Source organism: Pteropus vampyrus, unplaced genomic scaffold (genome assembly GCF_000151845.1).
Source record: "Pteropus vampyrus isolate Shadow unplaced genomic scaffold, Pvam_2.0 Scaffold1674, whole genome shotgun sequence".
Taxonomy (NCBI): domain Eukaryota; kingdom Metazoa; phylum Chordata; class Mammalia; order Chiroptera; family Pteropodidae; genus Pteropus; species Pteropus vampyrus.
Window position 1 is genome coordinate 2,745 of NW_011890455.1, and position 11,131 is coordinate 13,875.

At 62.6% G+C, this 11,131-nt stretch overlaps 1 protein-coding gene across 1 annotated transcript in view; it reads right to left on the bottom strand.

Annotated features, from left to right (window-relative positions):
• Window positions 1–316: 316 nt before the first annotated feature.
• The window catches only part of LOC105310259 (probable ATP-dependent RNA helicase DHX34), an 18,037-nt gene continuing 7,222 nt past the window's right edge, over window positions 317–11,131 (bottom strand). Inside the window, exons 6-15 of the mRNA XM_023526642.1 lie at window positions 9,322–9,694; window positions 8,623–8,724; window positions 6,869–7,111; window positions 6,524–6,697; window positions 6,038–6,167; window positions 4,921–5,027; window positions 2,406–2,696; window positions 1,453–1,629; window positions 1,113–1,251; window positions 317–555 (exon numbers count right to left, since the gene is read on the bottom strand). Coding sequence (XP_023382410.1) covers window positions 422–555; window positions 1,113–1,251; window positions 1,453–1,629; window positions 2,406–2,696; window positions 4,921–5,027; window positions 6,038–6,167; window positions 6,524–6,697; window positions 6,869–7,111; window positions 8,623–8,724; window positions 9,322–9,694 — 1,870 coding nt within the window. The 3' untranslated portion in view covers window positions 317–421. The remainder of the gene's footprint in view (window positions 556–1,112; window positions 1,252–1,452; window positions 1,630–2,405; window positions 2,697–4,920; window positions 5,028–6,037; window positions 6,168–6,523; window positions 6,698–6,868; window positions 7,112–8,622; window positions 8,725–9,321; window positions 9,695–11,131) is intronic.

The following is an 11,131-nucleotide window of genomic DNA, read 5'->3' on the forward strand; positions in this document are numbered from 1 at the left end:
AGAGTCTGAGGGGACAGGTGAGGGGACAGCCGGAACGGCCTGCGGGCCCTGTAGTGGCCCCGGTGGCTGTGCTGGAGTGCAGCCTGTGGTCCCGCGTGAATACCAACACCACCGTCCTCACCAAGTCTGAGTGACGCACGCGGTGGGCCAGCGCGGGTCTCCCTAGTTCACAGGAGCGCGGACTCAGCACGCGCTGCGGCCAGAGGCGCTAAGAGCCCGTCCGAGCACCGACCCCCGGGGCCCTCAAGAGCGAGACCATGGGGTCCGACAGGGGACACGGCTCCCTTCCGGGGGTAGGACAGGCTTACAGGTCGGAGTCAGTATGTGGGACTTTATTCACACCCCGCCCCACAGGGTGAACAGGCCACTGTCCCGCGGCCAGGCTGGGGGTCCGCCTGGGGTCCTGGTCCCCGGCCTGGGCTCACACGTGCTGCCTCCTGTGCCGTAGCACCTCCGTGGGCGTGAACAGGAAGTCCTGCTGGCAGGCCTCACAGTGGTAGGGCCTCTGCAGGGCCGACGCCTTCTGCTGGGGCTCGGGGACAGCTTCTTCAGCCCCTAAGGAAGAGGAGAGGGAGGCTGAGGGGGTGCTCAGCTGCAGGCTCTCACCCCCACTCAAATCCCGGCACCCGAGGGGCTCAGCCTCTCCTAGCCTTTGGGGAATTAGGATCTGCCTCATCCAGGAAGCCTTCCTTGATTAATCCACACACACGGGCAAGTCTTTGCTGTGCAGGGCGGAGGCAGAGAGACTGAGAGCCCGGGCTCCATGCCGGGGTCTGCCCACTGCAGCACACCCTGGGTAACAGTGGGGTGCACGCGGCCAAGGTGGAGCTGCGGGACAGACCCACAGAGAGAGACAGGCAGACAGAAGCACAGGGGCAGACCAGAGAGAGACCACAGACAGACATGAATAAGAAAGAGGTGGCTCTCCAGGCCTTCCCCATCCTGGGCTCCGCACTTCTGTGACAAAGTCTGCAGGTGGCACCCGCCAGGGCCAGAGGGCTGAGGGCATCAATCCCCAGATCGTCCAGTGAATGCCCAGACGCTGAGGAAACCACCGGGGGACGGAGGGATGGCCGGGTGGGTGACCCCCCAGCCCCCAGCCGAGCCCTTACCTGGGGGGCTGTCCCGCGGGGCCTGGGGGCAGGTGTTCTCGTGGGCCATGCGCTCCAGGGGCGTCAGAGGCAGGTGCAGGCCACAGTGGGGGCAGGTCCAGAAGGTGCGGAGGCAGTCGCTGTACAGGTCGGTGTCGCTCTGTGAAGGTGGTGTCAGGGCTCAGGGCTCAGACCCGCCTGGCCCAGCACGACCAGCCCGGGACCCTCCCCTGGGGACCCTCCCCCAGGGGCTGGTGGACCCCACACTGAAACTGCATCCCTGGACTTAGAATGGGGGGGCTCCCTAAAGCCCCATCTTCAGGGTAGGAAGGCGAGGGTCCGAGGCGGGGTCCATGCTCACAGTGAGGCAGTTGTAGGTGAGGAAGTCCGTGACTGCGTAGCCTCCTTTAGTAGGGTGGGGGGACAGGGCAGAGCTGCCAAAGAGGCCGGGGAGGCTGGGGGCCGCCGTGATGGTCTGGGGTCCCACATAGAGGTTCTGGGTTTCCAGCCCCGTGAGCCGCCGGAGCCTGTAGGGAACCTGACGAAGGAGAGAGAGGCGGACTCAGCAAGTCACGCTCAGAGCACCCGTGTCTAGCCGCGCCTGAAACCCAGCCCTGGACCTCTCGCTCATGCGGGCCGACTGCTTACGCTGATCACGACGTGGTATTGCACCCTCAGGACCAGTGTCCTGTCTAAAGCGTGTGCGATGCCCCACCCCCACCTCAACTGCCTTCCTCGGGACCCCCAGCTCCCCACATCCACATCCAGAGTCTGGCCCGTCCCCTCCTCCCTCTTGACACGTTAGCCCGTCCCCTTCCCCTGGTTCGCTGGGTCCCTCCTCTGCTCCAGGAGGTCACCCTGGACTGCACCCTTCTCCCCAGCCCCTGCCACGTGTAGTAGGATCAGAATCAACTCTCAACTCTCCGCCTAAGAGGTGGAGGCTGGTTTCAAATCTGTCCAGTCCTTCCCGCCCGTCGTCCAGGAGAAGACCCCTCACAGCTTCCCGCTCATCCTGCACGCCCTTGGCTGTCACCGAGGGGGACCTGAGCGACGCCTGCGGTAGGCGACTGATGAGTCCCGACAACAAGGGCCACAGGGGTTAACAGCCGGTCTCTGGAGCCGGGCCCCGGGGGTCACACCCCGGCTCCAGCCCCTGCCAGCTGCGTGACCCTGGGTTTGTCATCGCCCTCTCTGGTTTGAGAACTCCCGAATTCACGCACAGTCAGTGAACCGGAAGCCAGGCCTTCGGGGGGTCTCGATCCCATGGCGGATGCCCTCTCAGGCCAGGGGTGCGGGTGCCTGGGCACTGGGTACCTTGGATGCCATGAACTGCAGCAGTCCCCTGCTCAGGGCCACCACCTCCTTGTGGCTGATGCGACCGTCCTCCTCCTCCTCCTCCTCCTCCTCCTCCGGCAGCCGCCGCCGGGCCTGATGAGCCAGCTGGCGGTCCAGGGCACTTTCCCAGTGGGCTCGGAGCCGCAGCGAAGCCGCCAGGAGCTGGATGGCATTCTCACTATCCACAAGCTGGAGCTCCAGCCAGCCGTCAGCCACCAGGCGGGAGCAGTCAGCATTGGTGTCCAGGGACCGGCTGAACAGCAGGAGGGACTGGAAGAGAGCGGGCAGAAGACAGGCAGTGGGTGAGGGACAGGATGCCATCTTAGAAGGGCCCCCACCTGGCTGGGCTCCTGCTCACTTGCCCATTCATCCACCCACTTGTCCATGCATCCACATGTCCATCCATCCACCTGTCCATCCATACGCTCGTCTATCCAACGTACCCATCGGTCCACCGACCCCCCACCCCCGCCCCGCCAAGACGCCTGCTGAGCGCCTCCTCTGAGCCGGCATTCTTCCAGGTGCTGGAGACACAGCTGGGAATGAGGCAGACTGAGTCCCCGCCCTGTGCAGCTGACATTCAACTTGGAGAGATGGACTAATAAAGACTAGAGTGAAATACAGAGTTTGCTCTGAGAAGGCGGGACTCCTGGCCCGTGTTGGGAGCGGACGGCTGAGGGAGTCTGTGTCTTCATGGGCCACCCACACGTGCACCTTTGCTGACACTTCTCAAATGGTGTCCCTACCCGTCGTACACGTTGCTCTCTCTATGTTTCATCCTCAAATACACGAATACTGAACGCTAGTTCACGGGACGCACACGGAAGGACACTGCTGTCAACAACTTCAAAGGCATCAAGAAATTCAAAAGGAAAGCCACCTATCGAAATAAGTGGCGAGTGGACAGACGTAGCAAAAGACCAATGTCATTTGAAGAATCTGGGGAGTGAGGGTCTGAGTACTCGCCAAACGCGTCTTCCAGCTTCTGCTTGAAAACTGTCACCATGTGTTGGGGAAAGTCCCTTGGGATGCAGGACTGACCAGCGGTCGATGGTCTGGGGGGCTGGGTGACGGCAAGGGATGGCGCAGGGTTCGGTTTGCCATTCTGTCTCCTTCTGTGTACGTTTAAAACTCTCCGTCATGCGCACGCTGCAGGGAACTGGAATGCCGGGGGCATCTCGGCTGGTGAATCTCTGCCTCCTCCCCGAGGTCCGTCCTTTCCGGCACCGACGAGAGCCCCTGGCGCCATCCTCTATGTCCATTTGTGTTTCTGTTTACCGTCCGCCTCCCCCACTCAGGTGTGAGCCCCACAAACCCAAGGAGTTTGTTGTTCCTGACCATGACCACACCCCCAGCACCTAGAAGAGTAATCAGCGCTGGGGGTGCAGGCAGGAGCTCAGTAAATGAACGAATACGTAATTGAGCAGGTTCGAGCTAGGGATTCACGGTGTCGACAAAATCTCCCGAGGTTTGGGGAGCCTGAAGGATTTCCCTCTTTCCTCCACTCCACATTCCCTGGGGTCAAAGCGAGGGGGTCCGGATAACGGGGAGTCCCATCTGATAAGCAGGAGGCATTAGGTGCAGGCTGTGGCCCTGGCACTCTGCCTCTGCCACTTGCTCACTCTGTGGCTTAGGCAAGTGACATGCCTCTCCCCCCTCCCCCACCAGCCTCTTCTCCTCTAAAGGCCCAGAGCAGCAGGGTGGTGCCCAGTGAGCACGCAGGGTGTGGCAGCCGCTGCTGTCAGGGCTCCCGCTGCCTGGAGCAGGCACACGCACACACACGCACACACACACACGCACACACACGCGCGCACGCATCTGCCACCTGAGCACGTCCTCGCCCTCACCCGGCTCCCTGCTCCTGCCCTAGGCCAGACCCTGTCCCAGCGCTGCCCTGACCCCTCTGGGAGCGGACAGGCTCCAGGCTCACCGCTGCCTGACCGCATCTCTGGCCACCCTCCCCCCTCACAGACCGTTCCAGTGTTCCCTGTGCACGCGTGTGCCTCGGGGCCTTTGCACTCGCTGCTCCCTCTCCCTAGGGCATTCTTCCCCCTCCCTCCCTCCCTCCCTTCAGGTGTTTGCTCGACTCCGATCTTCGCGATGAGGCCCACCCAGGTCGCCTTCTTTCACACTAGAACCTGTCCCCTTCCCTCGCCCTCCATCCACCCTCCCTAACCTCCTGACTCTCTTCACCTTCCCAGCACTGTCACTGTCTAACGTCTCATTTAGTGCTGTCCTGTGTTCACGGGCACTGTCGGTCCTCCCCTGCGAGATGTGGGGGGGACGGGGACCTTCGACAGTTCCTGGCGCGTGGCAGGCACTCGGCAAGGAATTGCCGAATGAATACAGGGATGAAAAGACAGGAGCCAGCCAACGGTCTGCAGCTGATGCCCACAGCCAGCGGCGGAAAGGTGACTCCTCGGCCTGCCCCATGCATCCTGCCCTGGGGACAGTCATCACACCTGGGAGGCGGTGAGGCGGGGCAGGGACCCACCTGGAGAGCAGGGATGCGGACACAGTTCACCAGGTACGGTTTGTTGGTCTCCAGCAGGGAGACGAAGGTGAGGAGCTGGTGCCTGCTGCTCATCTTGTCCCGGTCGTCTGAAGGGTCAAGAGGACAGCTCAGGCCCACCCTGCCCACCCATCTTCCACTCATACCTTCTCCCACCCTTCCCCCGGGGGCTGCCCGTCACACCTGGGCCATTGACCTGTCCACACATGCTCACGCACGTGGCAATAAAAAGTCTGTGACGTAGTTTTAAACATTTGGTTGTAATAAATACGACTTTGGCTACTTGGTGGCATTAAGAAATATTGTTAACTTTGTTAGGAGTGATAACCGATAACAGCACTGTGGCGGTGCTAAAAGCGTCATTATTATTATTACTAAATGACATGACACCTGCGACCTGCTTGGAAACGCTCCATCAAAAAAGGAAAAAAGTAAGGGGCAGAAGAAACAACGATGGCAAAATGCTGACGGCTACAGAACCCGGGCGAGGGTTTGTCACACTCTCTACTTGGATGACGTGTAGAAATTTCCAAAATTAAAAAATTAAGGAAAAAACAATGTAATAATAGGAAGAGAGTTACCGGACTAAGAATTCACAGCAGTTAAAGTTTCAAATTCTATCTCTGAGGTTTCCAATCATAAACCGCACCTTTTTGAGTTAACGTGTGCCATTTGACACGTATGCTCCTTTGTTTACAAACGAGAAGAGGAGCTGCGCCCCAGACTGACACACCCACGACCGGCCGCCAGGCTGCAGGAGCAAAGGCCCCGTGGGAGCACGCAGGCCTGCACCCTGGGGGGGTTACCGGCTGGGACCGGGCCTGGCCTGCAAGCAGCTGCTTGGCTGAGGTGGCCTTTATGGCACGGATGCGACTAGAAGGTAGTGTGAATCCACGGCCTGGACGCTGCCTTCCCACAGGCACAGGCCTGCCCACGCCGCCATGGGGAGGGCGAGGCTCGGCGTGAACGCGGCGAGGCCGCCCAGCCAGGTCTGGTCCTGGGACCCACACCCCACCCCCACCCCCGCCAGCGGGTCCCACCTCGGTGGGCCCAGCAGTGATAGCGAGAGGCTTCTCTGACCCACTTGGGCTCATGGTACCTCGGCTCCCTTCGCCGCCCCGGGCCTCCCGCTCGTGCTCCTGCTCCTGGGCGTGCAGCACCTCGGGGCTGTTGGCGAAGACGCAAGTGGGGTGCAGCACGGTGCCCTGCTTGGCCTGGGTGTGGAAAATCTGGAGAGGCCGGGGACAGAGGACCTCAGCCCTGCTCCTCCCTGCTCTTCCCGGGACGTTCTCCTCACCCTCCTCGTCTCAGCTCAGAGGTCCCCTCCACCAGGAAGCCCTGCCTGACCCCCGCCCGGGCTGGCCAGGGACCCCCGCTATGTTCCCTCAGCCCCTGCGCTCCCCATCCCCGCCGCAGCCACTCTGAATCCTCCATCTGGGAACAGGTCTGTCTCCCCACCAGACTGCGACCCCAAAAGGACAAGGCGAGGGTCGTTTCAGTCACAGTCATGTCCCCAGCACAGAGCAGGTGCTGGGAAGGTGCTGAATGACAAAACCCGCCCGGGGACAGGGAGCGGGAGGCCCACCTGGTCCGAGTCCTTGCGGCCGCTGTTGAAGGGGTCCGGGACGGCGAGCTGCGGGTAGAGGCCCCGGCCCATCAGCAGCTTGAGCAGGACCATCTGGTCCTGCGTCAGGGCCTGGGCCGAGCTGGTGGCCGCCTGCAGCTGCTCCAAGTTGTGCCGCAGCTTAAACTTCACGTCCTGGTGGGAACGTGGGGAAAGGCGGGGTGTTCCAAGAGCTTCTGGGGACTGGGGGGGCCAGGTTCTGGCCATGGAAACCTATTTCCTGAGGAGAGGGCAGGGCTGTGTCCCCTCAGGCTCCCACTCTACCCCTGCCCACCCCAGGCACCGGACAGTCCCGCGGTGGCCCACCTGGATGTCCACGTTGTCGCCGGCCCCGCGGGAGGCTGTGCCTCCCTCGTCCTCGTCGCTGGAGCATCCGACCTGGCCCTCCTGCAGCCGCAGCACCTTGCGCCGGCGGCCCCCGCCCGCCTCGTGCTGGCGCTTCAGCCGGTGCAGTGCCTGGCGCTCCCTGCGCTGCTGCAGCCGCCGGGAGCTGTCCCCCGGCTCCCGGGCCTGGGCCCCGGCCAGCAGCCCGTGCTCCTCCAACAGCTCCTGGGCCGGCGAGTGAGGGACACAAGGCAGGTCGAGGGGGCTCTGGACCCAGACGCCGGTTCACATCCGGGGCCTGCCACTTGCTGGCAAGTGACTTTGCCCTTCGGAGCCACAATTCTCCCCACGTGAAAAACGGGGCCTCTCCCAGTGCCTCCCTGCCCGGGCTGCTCGGGGCTGAAGTGGCCCACGTGAGCCTGTGCACGGCGCGGGCACGGTGGCTGCTTCGGCACTGTTGCTGGCCCACGGACGCCCAGGCTGCGGACGGGAGGGAGGGAGTGACGAGAGGGGGCGACTCTCCCCCAGGGTCCTCCCTCAGGGCTCCTGTCACAGCTCCAAACTGCCCCTTCAGGCCACCCCAGCTCCGAGCTTCCTCCACTGGCGGCTGTCAGTGGGGTCCCAGATTGGCAGCAGCGTCTGGGACGCGGGAACCTGCCAAAATGCCAAGCCCTGGGCCCCACCGCGGAAAGCAAATCCGTCTCGGGAGTGAGGCGGGGCCTGGACTTAGCAGACCCACAGGGGACTGTGACACATTACAGATCCCCTGCCCACAGCTCTGAGAATAGTCTTCGGGTGACCCTACTGGACTGGACCCAGTTTCTCGATGAGCCCTGATCAGCAAAGGGCGTGAGATATTGTGTGTGAAAGAGGAGGACCCCCCGCCCCGTTTCACTAGGCTGCATCACGGCTCTAGAGAGCTGGAGACGCTGAGAGACGCGAGAACGGTCAGGACACCACTGGTCCCCGGCACAGGGACCCCTAAAACTGCATGAGAAGCCTCGGTGGGGTGGCCGCCCACCCTGGGCCTCAATCTGCCCATCTGCTACCGGCGTCCCCAGGGACGCCTGCGTTTTATTTCCACTGCACGGCGCACACGCGGCCACCGAGCGTGCAGCAGCAGACCTCACGCGCAAACGGGAAGACGTGCGATTTCAGCGCTGTATGCGAGGCGCACAACCACACGGCAACAGCGACCCTGGCGCCCACGGGCTCCCCGTGCACGAACCCGTCCGTCCTCACAGGCTCACTGTGAGGCACGTGCTACTATCGTCCCCGGTTTCGGAGGGCGAGCTGAGGCCCGGAGGGGCACAGGGTCACACTGCTGGCAAACGGCAGAGCCGGGAGCTGCTGCTGGGACATCCGGCTCCGGATCTGGTTCCCAACCGCTGCCCTACGCTGCCTCCCAGCACCCGGTCCGCGGTCCGGGAGGGCAGCTCAGCACCCCTGCCCCAGAGGGCGCGGTTCTTCACAAGGATGTGGCCTGTGACAGCTGACCTCATATGCCCCCTCCAGGGAGCCCCCTGGGATTTCTACCCTTCGCCCTGCCCACGGCACTCCCACGCTTGGTCGTCTGATGGCAGGAGGTGAGGGTAGGGTGGGCCCCTGACCGCTCTGTCAGAGAAGCTGGAGCATGCTCGCGGGCACTCACTCTGTCTCCCCGCAATCCCGGCCGCCCAGGTGTGTTCCTGGCCCTGTCTGCCTGGCCGGGCGGCCCACCTGGCCCCGAGCCTCACCTTGAACTGGCGCCGCAGGTTGGCCATCTCGTACAGCCGGTGCTCCTCGATGCCCCGGCGGCGGCACCACTTGCGTGAGTTTCCGCTCCGTTCGGACTTCACCTGGTTGGAGGTATAGATTCCAGGTGTCAGGGCCCGGCTGGCTGTGGGGGTGGGGGAAAGGGGGACTGACCCATCACCCAGACTGCCCCAGCGTGGGCCCCAACATCAGCCACTGGGAGGATGCAAGGCCGGTGGGCAACCTGTCAGCCATCCTTGATACCTGCTTTCCTCCTTGCAGGTCTCAGCCCCACTGCCCCCTCTTACGGGAAGCCATCCCTGACTACGCTGGGTCAGATACACCCTCCGGGCTTTCTCAGCCCTCTGGGTTCCCCAGCACAGCCCATTCTGGGTGGCCACTGTCTAGGGATGGGCCTGTACCCTGCACTGGGCTGTGAGCCCCAGGAGGGCAGGGCCAGGTGGTTTTGATCACCACTGGGTCCCCAGCACTGCCTGGCACAGGGCCAGGCCCAGGTCAGGGGTTCAGGAAATATGTGCTGGACACACAGAGGCCACTCTATGAGTCTGGACTTTCTCCAGGTGGCAGTAGTTGGAAGTGGCACTTCAGAAGCCCCCAGCTCCCCCTCGAGCCCGGGCCCTGCACGTGCTGGTCCTACAAGTGGTGCAGACAGGAGTCGGGGGCACCGCCGCCGGCCTCACCTGCACCCAGGTATTGAAGACGTTGAAGAGTGTGAAGGGGTCCCCCTGATCACTCTCCAGGGGCCGCCGCGCTGCCACACACTCTGGGTTGCTCTGGGCGCTGCGGGTGAAGGGCGACTGGACACTGAGGGCGGCCGCGATGGTGAGCACAGGCTCCGCCAGGTGGAACGTGCAGCCCAGGATCAGCATCTTCCCTGGGGCGGGACCGGGATGAGCGCACCCTGCCCTCCTCCCTGCACCCTGTCCACAGAGGGCCTCAGAGCCATGCTCTGTGCTTTCCCACCACCGGACCTTGGGCAAGGCCTCAGTTTCCCCATCTGTAGGCTTGAGACAACCACAGTCCCCGCCTCCTCGGGCATGTGGTGGGCACTGTTAGTGATGGCTGCCACTGTCAGCAAGGCCACCGCCTGCCCGCTCTCCACTTCATCGCCGGCTCCCCCAGCCCCGCTCCCCGCCTTGTTGGCTTTATTTTCCTTCCCCACACTCCTTTTTGACATGCCACGGTAACGTCCCTGTCCCTCTAGAATGTGACCTCCATGCGCACTATAACTTGGTCTGCCTGGCACGCGGCAGGCGCTGGCTTCTGTGCCTGCCTCAGGATGACCCTCTCCTGCCATCTTTGTTGAATTCCAGGTGGAAGCGGGGAAGATAGCGAGGAGGGGGGGAGGAAGCGGGGACAGGGAAGAAGGGAGGACAGGGAGGGACAAAGACAAGGAAGCAGTAGGAACAGTATCCAGACGTGGTGAAAACCCGTCTCCCAGTGCTCAGACCCTTGCCTGCCTGCCCGCCCCGGGCAGTGGCCTCTGTGTCACGTGTCTGACTCATCCCCACTGGTCCCCTTGACTGCCTTGCTGGACTAAGGGCAGCGTCTATTAAATTGCTAAGAGGAACTGTGCTTCACCCTGTGAAATACTCGGAGGGCCTGACCGGTGACTGAGCCATCTGGGCCCAGAACCGCCCAGCAGTGAGTCATCTGTGTCTCCTGCTCTGCAGGCCTGGGGACCAACGGTGACAGCCTGGCTGGGGAGTGACCCCCAGCTCTGCCTGCCACATGAGCCTGAGCGAGTGACAGCCTTTCTCCGAGCCTCACTTCCTCATTTGGAAAGCCTGCGTCCCTCATCCCTATCCCTTGGGGGATGGGCGATGGCGTGCCCACCGTACTCGGCAGCCCGCGCCATCAAACCAAGGCTTGGTCACGCGCTGTTCCACACGCGCTGTGCAGGGCCCTCCACCCGCACCCCTGGCAGAGCCTCAGTTTCCTCATCTGCACTCGGGGCTGCCTGTAGGCCCTCCCCTCTCTGAATGGGAATGAAATGATATAAGATCCGTAGAGCCCTCCACAAGCATATAGGAAATGCTCGTGGAACTTTCTTTTTCTTCTCAGAAGACCTGATTCTCCTTGCTCTAGACCTGTTCCCTTCCAAAACAAACAGAAATAACCACTTCGCAGCCATGGGACGCCCCCAGAGCTGGTGGTCTCCACCTCCCATCCTCACAGAAGCTCCGTCACTGCAGCGCTGGGGACTTTAATGTTAACACGGGCAGCTTTTGTTGAGCACCATGTTTGGGAAATGGTGTCACGGGCGGTGACGTGGAGCTGGGGATATTCTGTGGGCTGTGGATTTCTGGTAGAAATAGAATGTCCTGAGTCAGGAGAATCAGGCAAGACAAACGCGCCCGGGGCAGGAGGCTCCTCGGCGGGCGGGGATGACACGGGGAGGAGGAAGAGGAAGAGGGTGGGAATCCTCATGACTGACGCAAGAGTGGTGCCAGGGCGAAGCTGGGAACGGGCTGTGCGGAGAGGGGTACC